The 11,860-nt window shown below is 33.0% G+C and overlaps 3 protein-coding genes across 5 annotated transcripts; 2 read left to right on the top strand and 1 right to left on the bottom strand.

The window, feature by feature from the left end:
* Window positions 1-616: 616 nt before the first annotated feature.
* Window positions 617-2,880, top strand: LOC107783105 (uncharacterized). 3 transcript variants are annotated; one of them, XM_016604074.2, is made up of 3 exons: window positions 617-772; window positions 1,806-1,912; window positions 2,015-2,880. In XM_016604074.2, the coding sequence occupies exons 2-3, from the start codon at window positions 1,862-1,864 to the stop codon at window positions 2,354-2,356; spliced, it is 393 nt and encodes a 130-aa protein (XP_016459560.1). In that variant the 5' UTR covers window positions 617-772; window positions 1,806-1,861; the 3' UTR covers window positions 2,357-2,880. The 3 variants fall into 3 exon arrangements, with proteins under 3 accessions (XP_016459560.1, XP_016459558.1, XP_016459561.1); XM_016604072.2 differs by having other exon boundaries at window positions 618-772; window positions 1,795-1,912; XM_016604075.2 differs by having other exon boundaries at window positions 646-791; window positions 1,795-1,912.
* A 557-nt stretch (window positions 2,881-3,437) lies between these two features.
* On the top strand, window positions 3,438-5,503 carry LOC107783099 (UDP-glycosyltransferase 83A1-like). The gene is made up of 2 exons (XM_016604064.2): window positions 3,438-4,013; window positions 4,453-5,503. The coding sequence occupies exons 1-2, from the start codon at window positions 3,524-3,526 to the stop codon at window positions 5,325-5,327; spliced, it is 1,365 nt and encodes a 454-aa protein (XP_016459550.1). The 5' UTR covers window positions 3,438-3,523; the 3' UTR covers window positions 5,328-5,503.
* A 369-nt stretch (window positions 5,504-5,872) lies between these two features.
* Window positions 5,873-7,409, bottom strand: LOC107783098 (expansin-A23-like). The gene is made up of 2 exons (XM_016604063.2): window positions 7,247-7,409; window positions 5,873-6,495 (listed from the first exon to the last, which is right to left on the bottom strand). Exons 1-2 carry the CDS (start codon window positions 7,407-7,409, stop codon window positions 5,873-5,875), a joined length of 786 nt encoding a protein of 261 aa, XP_016459549.2.
* Window positions 7,410-11,860: the final 4,451 nt, after the last annotated feature.

Here is an 11,860-nt window from a genome sequence, read left to right on the forward strand (position 1 = left end):
TTTTTATAAGCATTTTTGGTTTGACAAAAATATATTACTATTATTTTATCTCTAATATAGTATTTTGCAATCTTCAAATTATCCTTTCCTAAACACAACCAGTAATTCCCTCTCCATCCGACTTTCACCAATTGTCATTTTTTATATGAAGATACTTTTAAATTTATACACTATATTTTTTATAAATAGTTTTAACCAAAAAAAAAGTTGCTTATCAGTACCTTTTGTTGAAATTTTAAATTATTTATCAATTTCACATGTTAGTGCTTTTGAGCTATATACTTTATACTAATACCTAGGAGTAATATTTTCACTGGCCAATCTCTCAGGGTCGTTTGGCATGAGTTAAGTAGATATAGTGCTGGTATAAAAATTTAATATCACCTTAATACTTTGTTTGATTAGGAAATCTCATATAAATTATCCTCGGATTAAAATTAGTACTGAGATAATTTACACCTTGTAAGGAGTGAGGTAATTAATGCCGGGATGACTTGTACTTCTTCTTAGAAATTATGCAAATATTATTTTTAATATAACATATTAAAAAAAATAAAAAACAATAACAAATAACTAATCTCAGCACAACTTATCAAACCATAACCTATATTCAAACCAAACGACCCCTTAATTTGCTTCGTCACCAAGGCAACTTTCCCAAATTTACCTCCCTAAAAATCCTCCGCATCTTAAGGAATAAGTTCCATTCGACAAATACGAGTAACTCAAAGATCGTTGACAGAGGTTTTTACAGCGAAGTTGCTTCTGCCTGGTAAATCGATTTGTGCATTGTATATTCCTCAACTTTATTTGAATTTTTACACCTAGCACCGGAGAAATTCTTCTCTTCCTGCTTAAACGTGTTGTACTTTTACTCATTGTAGTGTTAATGTGGGTTTTTTTTACAGTTGAATCGTTTATTCTTTTGGCGTAATGTAGTGTTGTTCCTTGAAGCATCAAAATCAATGTTCCCCTAAGAAATTTGTGAAGAAAGAGAGAAATATGGGGGAAATTGGGACTTTTAAATGGAGTCCGACGACGGGACGAAGGGGTTGGGTTGCTATCAAAAGACCCGTAAAGTACTTCATTCAAACAGGCAACATATAATAGGGCAAAGATAACATTTAGCTCGAGGCTGAAAGTATTTACATGTGGTAGCATCAAAAGTGTATTAAATTTGTACCTTTTTTGTGTATAACATATAAAAATGTATATATATACAAAAAATATACTCCCTCTGTTCCAATTTATTTGAACCTGTTTGACTGGGTACGAAGTTTAAGAAAAAATGAAGACTTTTGGAATTTGTGGTCCTAAACAAGTCAAAAAGGGTCTAGACTATTTGTATGGTTGTAAAAGCTTCTCATTAAGGTAGAATTGGAAGTTTAAGCTAAATTGTTTCCAAATTTAGAAAGAGGTTATTTTTTTTGGAACATACCAAATAGGAAATAAGTTCACATAAACTGGAACGGAGGGAGTATATTTTTTGGCTATTATTTTTAAAGCGGCTATACAGTGTCATTTTTCCAATATAATATCCCTTAATTCACTTTTACTCAATGCTTCGATATTTTTTAGAATAATGAATAAATTATTTGAACGACTTCTTAACCCTATTTTAAGCTGTTAAACATTCCTGAAGAATATTGGTTGTGTTTACGATTCTGTGTGGGTTGTGTTTAACTAGGTGGTATAAATTTATTTATCAGAACTAATTATGAACCGTGCTGTTAATAAAATAAAAATTGATTTTTTTTCGTGATTCATATCTTTGATTTTTCCCCCGCAATGAAGTATCATTGCAGAGAACAGCAAATTACTTTTCAGTTATTCACACTAGTTTAGTCTTAGAAGAGGGGAGATGAGGAAGCAGCTGAGGATGTCGTGGCAGCGGGTTTGTAGGCTTATAATGGTAAGCCAGTTACTCTAATCTAATTTTGATCTGCCTCTAAATCATGCCTTATTAGCAAATCTTGCAATTTATTTTCTTCTGAAGCCAAAAATCCTTGTGCAGATATCTAGACCATTTGGGAAGTCGTTGCGAGATAAGGCAATAGCAGTTGCAGGAAGAGTCACTGTGAAGAAAGATGGAGTGTCTTTAAAAGCTTCATGTCCGGTGTGTTTGGACATTATCAGCACACCACTTGATTCTGATCTGAAAATGACGTTGGCTGTACACATGAGCTTATGGCACCCGGATGATGTTCAGTTGCACTGGGAAATGATGCAAAACAAAGGAAGATCAATTGTTCACATGCCTTCTTTCTGCTTTGGTGTTGGGACGGCTGCTGGAATTGGAGCTCTGATAGTTTTTCTTGCCAGAAGCCATGCTCGGGCATTTGGCAATAAAAGGTGAAGCTTATCTCCATTTCCGACTAGAGAGGGGTTATGATGATCTTTTTCTGTTTTGCTGCTAGTTTTTGCCTCAGTTATGAAGAATTAGCCTAGTCTAAAGCTGCTACTTTGCGGAATTAGGAAATCAAATAGATAGACTTTTCAATTGAATGAATGTTGTTAGTTCATATTATTGTTATATGAAGATCCATGGGATGATAGTAGTTAGAGACGGCAGAGGAGTTTTCCTATTTCTTGTGAAAGATTATGTGAATTTTTGTTCCTGATCTGTGTTACTACTTAAGACAAAGGGGTTGCTCTGATGGTAAGCAACCTCCACTTCCAACCAAGAGGTTGTGAGTTCGAGTCTCCCCAAGAGCAAGGTGGGAAGTTTTCGGAGGGAAGGATGTTGGGGGTCTATTTGGAAACAACTCCACTAAGTGGGATTATACTGGGTTGTTGTTGTTGTTGTTGTTGATCTGTGTTACTACTAGTTACTATTTGTTTATTTGTTATGAGTAATCCATTTTGTTCCTTCCTTTCTCAGTCACCGTTACGCTAAGTATTTTATTTCTCAGATTAGTTTATGTATTTTTTTGTTTTGGAAGAGTTAGTGTATTGTATCTAAGTTTTTACCATTCTACAACAACAACAAACTCGGTGTAATCCCACAATATTGACATTTGTTTTTTTGAGAAAGTTTGTGTACATAACGTCGGATAGTTGTGGTAGTTTTTGAATTTTGGTAGTGCACTCAAAAAGCTCGTTAGGAAAGCGTCTCAATCAGTTTATATCCCAAAAAGGGAAAACTTTCAACTGAACAAATGTCAACATGAAACACCATATTTCAATCTACTGGTCAACAATCCCAAATTAAAGTAATCCAATTTTACTAATTCTTGACTAAATTTAAAAGGTACGTAACCAAGGTAATGAGTGTAATCAGTTATAGATTTAGGAAGGATAAGTGAGTTAATTCAGCTATATACTCGGTAAAGAAAAATGTAGCCTCTTTCTGTTATAACAAACCATTTAAATCAGCTATATACTCGGGAAAGAAAAATGTACCCTCTTTCTGTTATAACAAACCATGCATCAACTTTGGCTGACTACGCGTCTAAATCGTCTTCTCATACAAATTGTATAAAATCAAACAAATTTATCTCTGAGGTGGTACTTGGAATTGTCCATGGATACCGATGGCTGTAAAGTTTCTGGCAGTCATGGCCATGTTCTGGTGATGACTTATCCCTTACAAGGTCACGCATCGCCCCTCATCAAACTCTCACATCGTATAGCCGAGTATGGGGTGAAAGTCTCATTTGTGAGTACAGAGTTCTCGTCTGCAACTTTGTCCAATGAAATTCCAGATTCTGGGGAAGGAATGATTCGTCTAGTCTCGGTTCCTGATGGGCTCAATCCTGAGGATGATAGGAAAGATTTACAAATATTGTCTGAAAGTATTAGGAAAGTTATGCCTGCTCATTTGGAGGACTTACTCAACAAGGCCAGTGACAAGGTCACTAGTGTTATACTTGATTCACCATTAGGATTTCTGCTGGAAATTCCTAAGAAAATGGGGATCAAGATTGCTGTTTATCTCTGTTCTACACCAGGATGCTTGGCTTTGGGGCTCAACATATCTAAGCTTATTGAAGCAAAAGTCATTGACGCTGATGGTAAGCTAATGTCCCTTATCTATATCTTTATATTTTAATTCGTTAACATTGCTTGTCTGCTCATGTACACAAACAAAACAAGAGACATCTGAGAAGTAACTCAATTCTTGTTAATATTCCATCAGCGAATTTAAATTGATTTTATGGAAATCAGACTCAACGGCGAACGCAATGTATGATTGACGGGTTCAACTGAATCCAATATTCTTTTACACAAAACCTAGATACATTGTGAAAAATCATTCATCATTAAGATTTTAATAAATATTAAATTTTGAACCCATAATTGCAAAAGTGCATCAAGTTTAAGGGTGAAAAATATAAATGTTAAATCCATCAAGTTTAAATTTTGGACCCGTCTCTAAGCGTAGTGCCATGACAAACACAGGCTGAGACACACTTATGATTTTGATCTGGGGGAGATTTGTAACTCTTGCAGGAACTCCATTAAAGAACGAGAAGATTCAAGTTGTGCCAAATTTACCAGACATGAGCACTGCTGAATTTACGTGGTACCATCCACATGGCGCGGATGCACAAAAAATAATGTTTGCATCAATTAAAGAAATTTTTGAATGGATGATAACTTCGGACTGGATTATTTGCAACTGGTTCACTGACATTGCCCCTTCAGCTTCAATTTTGACTACCAATATTCTTCCTGTTGGTCCTTTACTTGCCAATGGACAGTCTGCTGGTAGTCTTTATTCAGAAGATTCAAGTTGTCTAACCTGGCTTGACAAACAAGCTCCAAAATCAGTTATTTATGTTGCCTTTGGCAGCACTTCAAGATTCAGCCAACAACAGGTTGAAGAATTGGCATTAGGCCTCGAGTTTATGAATCGACCATTCTTATGGGTGGCTTGGTCAGGCCTGACAAATGGTTCGTTTGCTCTGTACTCGAGTGATTTCTCAGAGAGAGTGGCTAATCGTGGGAAGATTGTTGAGTGGGCACCTCAAGAAATGGTGTTGGCTCACCCTTCAATTGCTTGTTTTGTGACTCATTGTGGTTGGAATTCGACAATGGAGAGTCTAAGCATGGGAGTACCTTTTCTATGTTGGCCTTATTTTGGAGATCAATTGTATACACAGACTTGTATTTCTGATGGTTGGAAAATAGGCTTATCGTTGAATGCAGATGAGAAAGGAATTATTTCCAGATATGAAATTAAGCAAAAAGTGGAGGATTTGTTATCAGATGACAGCATAAGAGCAAACTCACTTAAGTTGAAGGAAATGGCTAGAAACAGCATCAGTATAGGAGGATCTTCAACCAAAAACTTGGAATTCCTTGTATCCCAAATTAAGCAATGAACATATAAGGCTTGATTAGTAATTTTAATTATGTACGTGGATAAGTGAAGCAAAATTGATTATTGGCATGATATGACATTTGCCCGAACCACGTATAACTAAGGGGTGTCAACTGTCAACTGACACTCCTCCGCCAGAAAACTATATTTTATGCATATATATTATATGTTGAATCCCTTTGGCTTTTTCGTATATTTAACTTTTCTTTTTTATATTTTGACACCCTTTAGTGAAAATCTTGGTTTAGCCACTAGTTAATGGTAGATTCTCTCTATAAATAGAAGTTAATTTATTATGTATGTGGATAAATGAATTGAATCGAGATATTGTGTTTATAATTTGTTTCTTAATCTAGCTCTTATTCATTTGTTTCATAAATAAATATATTACACTAAAAGCTATAGCGACTGAATATACGAAACAGAAATTTAGAGAAAAGATCGATAAACAACAATAATAACAACAACCCAGTGTAGTCTCACAAGTGAGGAGAAAAGATCGATAAACTCTATTGATTAAAAACGATTAATCATTTCCTCAATACATCACGAGTTAAAATTATTCGTCGCCTCAAAACTCTGACCAAATTGCCAGTTAGCAGGAACAACATTATCAGATTGAACCCATTGGCCATCACTAGTTTGTACTTGGAAAGACAAGCTCTGTCCTACCAATTGTGCAGATGTTTGCCAGTTTTGGCCCCATTTTCTCGACATAGTAATCCAATCAGTTTTAGATCCTTTAATTTTGACATTGGCCACATCTCCAACACCTCCCACATTGTAAACAAGAACAAGAATCCAATAAGGATTCCCTTTAATCTCAAACTTAATACCTCCTTTTTTCTGGCACTTAACTCTCCTATAAACTACAGGGACAACGCCTGCTTTATATTTGGCTATTTTTAAAAACATTGGCTCTGATAAATCAAAGTGTTCTTGGGGAGGATTACACCAAATATCTACATTTTTTGTGTAATTTGGAGGGCAGAAATTGGTGGCTGTTATTGTAATTTTCACCCCTGCATTGCACCATTGAGGAGCATTTACACACATTATTTCAAAGCAAGCTCCACATGTTGCCCCATTGTGAAAAAGTGCTGTGCTTAGTGCTGCTGTTTCCAGGCCATACCCTTGGTGGAACAAATTTCCATAGCCACAAGCTCCCTCTGCAATAGTATCCAAACATTCGTTAATATGTATATTGTGAACCAACCAAATTATGCAATTTTTTTTTTTTGAGTACGTCGGAAATATTAAATGGAACTATTGAAATCTCTCATTAGCTACATTGCTTTAATCTGCCAAGAGCAAAAGCTCCATATCCTTGATCGCCCCTTCCAATGGCGGAAGCAGGATTTTTCTCGAGGGGATTCAAAAATAAAAAAAAAGTAAATAAACATGCAAAGAAGTTACGGATATTCAACACCTTATATATATATATATATATATATATATATATATATATAGTTTATATGTATTAGATATATATATATAGTTCAATATGTAGTTCGATTGAACCTCATTCCACCCACCTAGCTCTGTCCCGGGCCCCTTCCCATACTACAAAATTGCAAATACTTTTTATACATATGTGAAAATGTTCATGTAACACCATCTTTCTTTGTTCTTTCTTTTAATTCAATCTTCAAATGAGTCGATAGTAATCTTTTACATACTCGTGTATGACCAGAACCACTAACCTATCATTAGTAAAGTCGTTTCATCAACTGAGCAAGCTTCACTCGTGTTTCTTGATATCTATTTAGATGGAAAATTTATTTCATTTCAAAGAAGAAAAAAGAAAATTATAATTGTGAAATGACGTTCATGCTACATATCATGGTTTGGAAATCATGTGGATTTATAATATTTTTAGTGCAAGTATTGTAACATAAGTGTAGAACAAGTATAACTTACGCATGGTTTCGCCACCGGTTTCGTCTCCATAAAATGTAGCACGAGCATTTCTCCATCCATCGCCATTCAAAGCTCCTTCTACCTGTTTAGTTTCAAATGCTACAACCATAAAACTAGCAAAAATGGCGATGACCAAACATAAAAAACTCTGATGTTTTGCCATTTTAGGCTTAACAATCTTTCTCTAAATTAGTTTCAACTCTGTGGTTGATTTGCCTGGATAATGGGGTGCTTTGGCGTGAAATTTATAGCCAAAATCTTAAGAGGGTAACAACATTAAGGACATAAAAAAAGGATAATCACAATAGAGATTACAATTGTTGTCGTAAATTTAGAGATAACGGAATGATTAATTTCGTAAATTAATGCAATAATTTAGTCATTTGCTATTATAGTAGATTGCTGCAATTTAGCTGGTCTTCCCAATTAGTCATGATTTGCTTTTACATGCATATAAATAGGCAATCTGCATCAGTTTTGCTAAAAATAAATGGGGTTAAGTTACTTCATTTGTCTTATATTTTAATGAGAAAAATAGAAATCGGTTAGCACTAAAATGTAAGGAAGAGCTTTTTCTTTCTTTTCTAATATTGGGTCTTTAATGTAATTTATTATACATTACAATAATCAGATTACTTATAGTAATGTGGTAACTACTAATTAGATTAATTTTTTAGAGTACCTAATGATCATTTCAATTTGATACTTAAGAAAAAAAGAACATGGCTTATCTCGTAAATTCAATTTTGTTTAAAGCGAATGATTGAATGAAAAAAGTGATAAATGTACAATGTGGATATTGATAATCTTTCAAAGAATTAACAATACAAATCATTATTTCAATAGATAAAATGTCTCAAACGTACTTTAATTCAACCAAGAGAGAAAAATGATGTCAATTTCTTTGTAGTTGTTAACTGCCTTCAATTATGTTCGTATAAATTTTAAACACTCAAAGTCAGAAATGTTTTCTAGATATTCAAAAATCTTTGATAAATTCTTATTTTGATCGGTGGCGAAGCAAGAAAAGTTTCCAATGATGTTCAGACTTGAAAGAAGTAAAAAATCTCTTGACAATGGTTGCTCAATATATGTTTATACATCTAAAATTAATTAACTTATATATGCAGTATAATTTTTCGTAATATTTCGACGAAGTGTGGTCATTTGACCATCCTTAACAAAAGGTGGCTTCGCCCCTGATTTTGATTCTCATAAATTAGGCAAAACACATATAACCTTGAGGTAATTAAAAGTATATTCTTGGTCTCTTTATATAATAAATATATTTAGATTAACTTCTAGAATTATATTATCTTCAAATATACAATTAAGTAGTTTAGCAATTAATAATTTGTTATATTTGTGATGATTTACAATCAAGGGGATCAAAAGTGCATATATAAATTAATTGAAGGTTGAATGTGCTTAATCAGAAATCACAAGGTCCAAAAATTCGAATTTGTTGATATTTGAGGGACAAAATGTGTAAAAAATTCTCAGTAATTTAAATAAATAATTATCGATGGGGAAAATGAGTAATTAACAGTTATTTAAAGTAAAACACTTAATATAACAGTTATTTGAAGCTTGTACCTTACCTAGATAAATAGTTTCACTTCATCCACAGTTATAGTGTCAAAATCTTTTTTAAAAAAATTCACAAATTTCCGCTTGAAACATATATTTCTAGGTTGATTTCCAGTACTGTAAATATCTCTTTAACGTATTTCGTGGAAAAAATTATTCTATAACCTATAAATGAACAAGTTTGCTCTAGTTCGTATGTTATCTTATTTTCTTCTGTAACAAAATTAACTTATTTTCATCCAATTTTTTCTTATTGGATGCATACTTAATCTTTTCAAGTGACTTAAAATTAAAGCTAATACATAAACAAAAAGGAAGAGAAGAAAATTGAAGAAAAAGAAGATACATTTCTCTGCATGCTATGTTTTAAGTTTGTCTTTCTTTTCTCTTTTACTGTATTTTCTATTTATATTCTTGAGAACTAAGAAATTATTTCAAAAATCTAAGTTAAGGATAATAGGATAGCCTCAATTCTGGCTTGTCAATATTTTATACTATTATTTAGAGATAATTTTATCCATGGTCATTGAACTCTTGTGTTTGTTACCCAAAAGTTACTTTTTTTTGTTACGTAAAAATCATTCAATTTAGTATTCATTACACAAAAGTCACTTTTCTTTCTTTTGTTACACAAAAATCATTTTATTTTGCTCTAGTTATCACAAAAGTCACATTTTTACTTGAAAAGTCTATTATGCCCTTGATATTATATATACCTTCATATTTATGTAATTTCTAGTAGTATAATTTTCCAAATAACAAATTGCCTAGGTAAACCCCCAAGAAAATATCCCCCGTTAAATTCTCATGTAGAGTTACCTAGGGATTTTCCTTCAAATTAACATATGATTTTTTCCTCATTTTTTTTTGTTTGTTTACCTGCGAATTTTGTCACGAAAATGTATTTGCCGATTTATTTCTCTACTAATATATATTAAAGTTACTGACAAATTTAATAACGCTACTAATATATTTTAAAAATTAACGTCAAGAAAAAATTAAATATACGAATATATTATAAAAATAATATTAAGTTATTTTGTTTATAAATAACATACATAGTTAAAAATATTTATATAGTCTATAATATTGAAGATATTACATAAACATGAAGGTTTATATAATATCAAGGGCATAATAGACTTTTCAAGTAAAAATATGACTTTTGTGATAATTAGAGCATAGTAAAATAATTTTTGTGTAACAAAAGAAAGAAAAGTGACTTTTGTGTAATGAACACAAAATTGAATGATTTTTACGCAATAAAAATAAAGAAAAATAACTTTTAGGTAACAAATACAAAGTTGAATGACCATGGATAAAATTAACTCCATTATTTAAGACGAGTATGCTTTAAGCTCTAGATGTATAATTTGCAAATACTACGCAATCTCGACAATGAGTTTCAGGTTTTGAACATATTAACCTAACAAAAAAAGATTATATCATTATTTATATTTTGACCTTACTAAATTTCTTTTTGGAAAATATCCTGATGTCAGAATTTTAAAACATATGCTCAATAGAATTTTGAATTACCCGCCAGAATTTTAAAGCACCAAAAATTTTGAGGATCACCAGAATTTTGAAGCACCATTAATTATGACGATCATTAGAATTTCCAGCCACAATGTCGAAATGGCAAAATCCTACAACCACCATAACTGTTGCATGCTTTAAAATTCTGGCGTTCATGGAAAGTCCTGGCAACCGAACTTTAAATTCTGACATTAGACTTTTTGCTAAATTTTTATTGGGTAATTTATGCTATATACCAATGGGTGTCAATGGTTCGGTTCGTCCGATTATTTTATAAAATTTATAGCATATCAATTTTTCAATTATTCTATTATGTATAACTAAAATTAAACCTTTTGAAACTGTCCCACTCACGTCGGTTTCTCTTCGGTATCGGTACGATTCGCTTAATTTTCGGTATTTTTTTAAATGTCATGTAAAAGTCACTAGTAAAAGTAGAAGGCAATAGACAAAATACATGAAGACCCCATTAAACTTGTCAAAAAAATAAGTTTGAACACTTAAACTAAACGAGTGTTCTTTTACCTTCCTTGTTCTTGTTCGGAGTGAATTAAATGTCACCCTAAATGCTAACGTGGTAAAAAAAATTAATTATTTTAAAAAAAATAGGTGCGTACAACTATAAATAAATAAATAATAAAAAAAGAATTCCCCCCTCCCCCTCATCTTCTTCTTCACGACTCCCCCGGGACTTGGGCCTCGCCGAATTGGCATGAAGAAGGCCACTCCGGTACAACACCACCGCATCCCCAGGATCCTCTCCGACCAAGATGTCTTGGGTTTAGCTCATAAATTTTCCCTCCAATCGGACCTTCGTTAGTTGCTCAGTCTCCAACGAAATGGAAGCCAATGTCCTCTGTTTAAGGTAATGCTTTCCTTTTAAAGAAAAAGATTCTTATTGTAAGTATGGTGAATTCATTTTTCTACTTTCTCACTTCAATTATTTAAATCCTTTTTCATATCTGCTAATTTATTTTCTGGATATAATGTTCAATTTAATTCCCTATTTTTTCCAGCTAATTTTGTGTTCATCCTCTACTGTCCGTTAAAGTTTAACTCAACCACCTCATTTGGTCAAATAGTATGTCTCGAATTGCCGTTATCACATCTCCAACGGAAGTAACAACAACACCTTTTGGAACATTGACACCATATTTGCCCATTGATTCAGCTCACTGAAACTCGTGGATGTTGAGGCGGCGGAGCTGTTGTTACTGCCATTTTCCGGCACCGGTGAGTGACTGAGCGCCAAGCTTACCTTGCAATCCTCTCGCGATTGTGGAACAAATCAAAATCCTAAAAGCATGCAGAAGCAGTGGAATTATAACAATTTTGGATTGTTTGAACAGTGGCGGACCCAGGATTTTTATCAAGCGGGTTCAAAAAAAAACATTAGAGGTCATATGTGAATAGTTAGTTTTGAACTCAGGACCATGTGGAAAATTTGAACCCTCTTTACCAACAGGCTAGACATTTTACTTGTTT

Source organism: Nicotiana tabacum, chromosome 6 (genome assembly GCF_000715075.1).
Source record: "Nicotiana tabacum cultivar K326 chromosome 6, ASM71507v2, whole genome shotgun sequence".
Lineage (NCBI taxonomy): Eukaryota > Viridiplantae > Streptophyta > Magnoliopsida > Solanales > Solanaceae > Nicotiana > Nicotiana tabacum.

Excerpts from the sequence above, each read along its gene's own strand:
- LOC107783099 (XM_016604064.2), top strand. The coding sequence starts at position 3,524 with ATGGATACCGATGGCTGTAAAGTTTCTGGCAGTCATGGCCATGTTCTG. Across the intron at positions 4,014-4,452 it reads AAAAGTCATTGACGCTGATG|GAACTCCATTAAAGAACGAG; the intron begins GTAAGCTAATGT and ends TAACTCTTGCAG.
- LOC107783105 (XM_016604074.2), top strand. The coding sequence starts at position 1,862 with ATGAGGAAGCAGCTGAGGATGTCGTGGCAGCGGGTTTGTAGGCTTATA. Across the intron at positions 1,913-2,014 it reads GGGTTTGTAGGCTTATAATG|ATATCTAGACCATTTGGGAA; the intron begins GTAAGCCAGTTA and ends ATCCTTGTGCAG.
- LOC107783098 (XM_016604063.2), bottom strand. The coding sequence starts at position 7,409 with ATGGCAAAACATCAGAGTTTTTTATGTTTGGTCATCGCCATTTTTGCT. Across the intron at positions 6,496-7,246 it reads AACCGGTGGCGAAACCATGC|AGGGAGCTTGTGGCTATGGA; the intron begins GTAAGTTATACT and ends ATACTATTGCAG.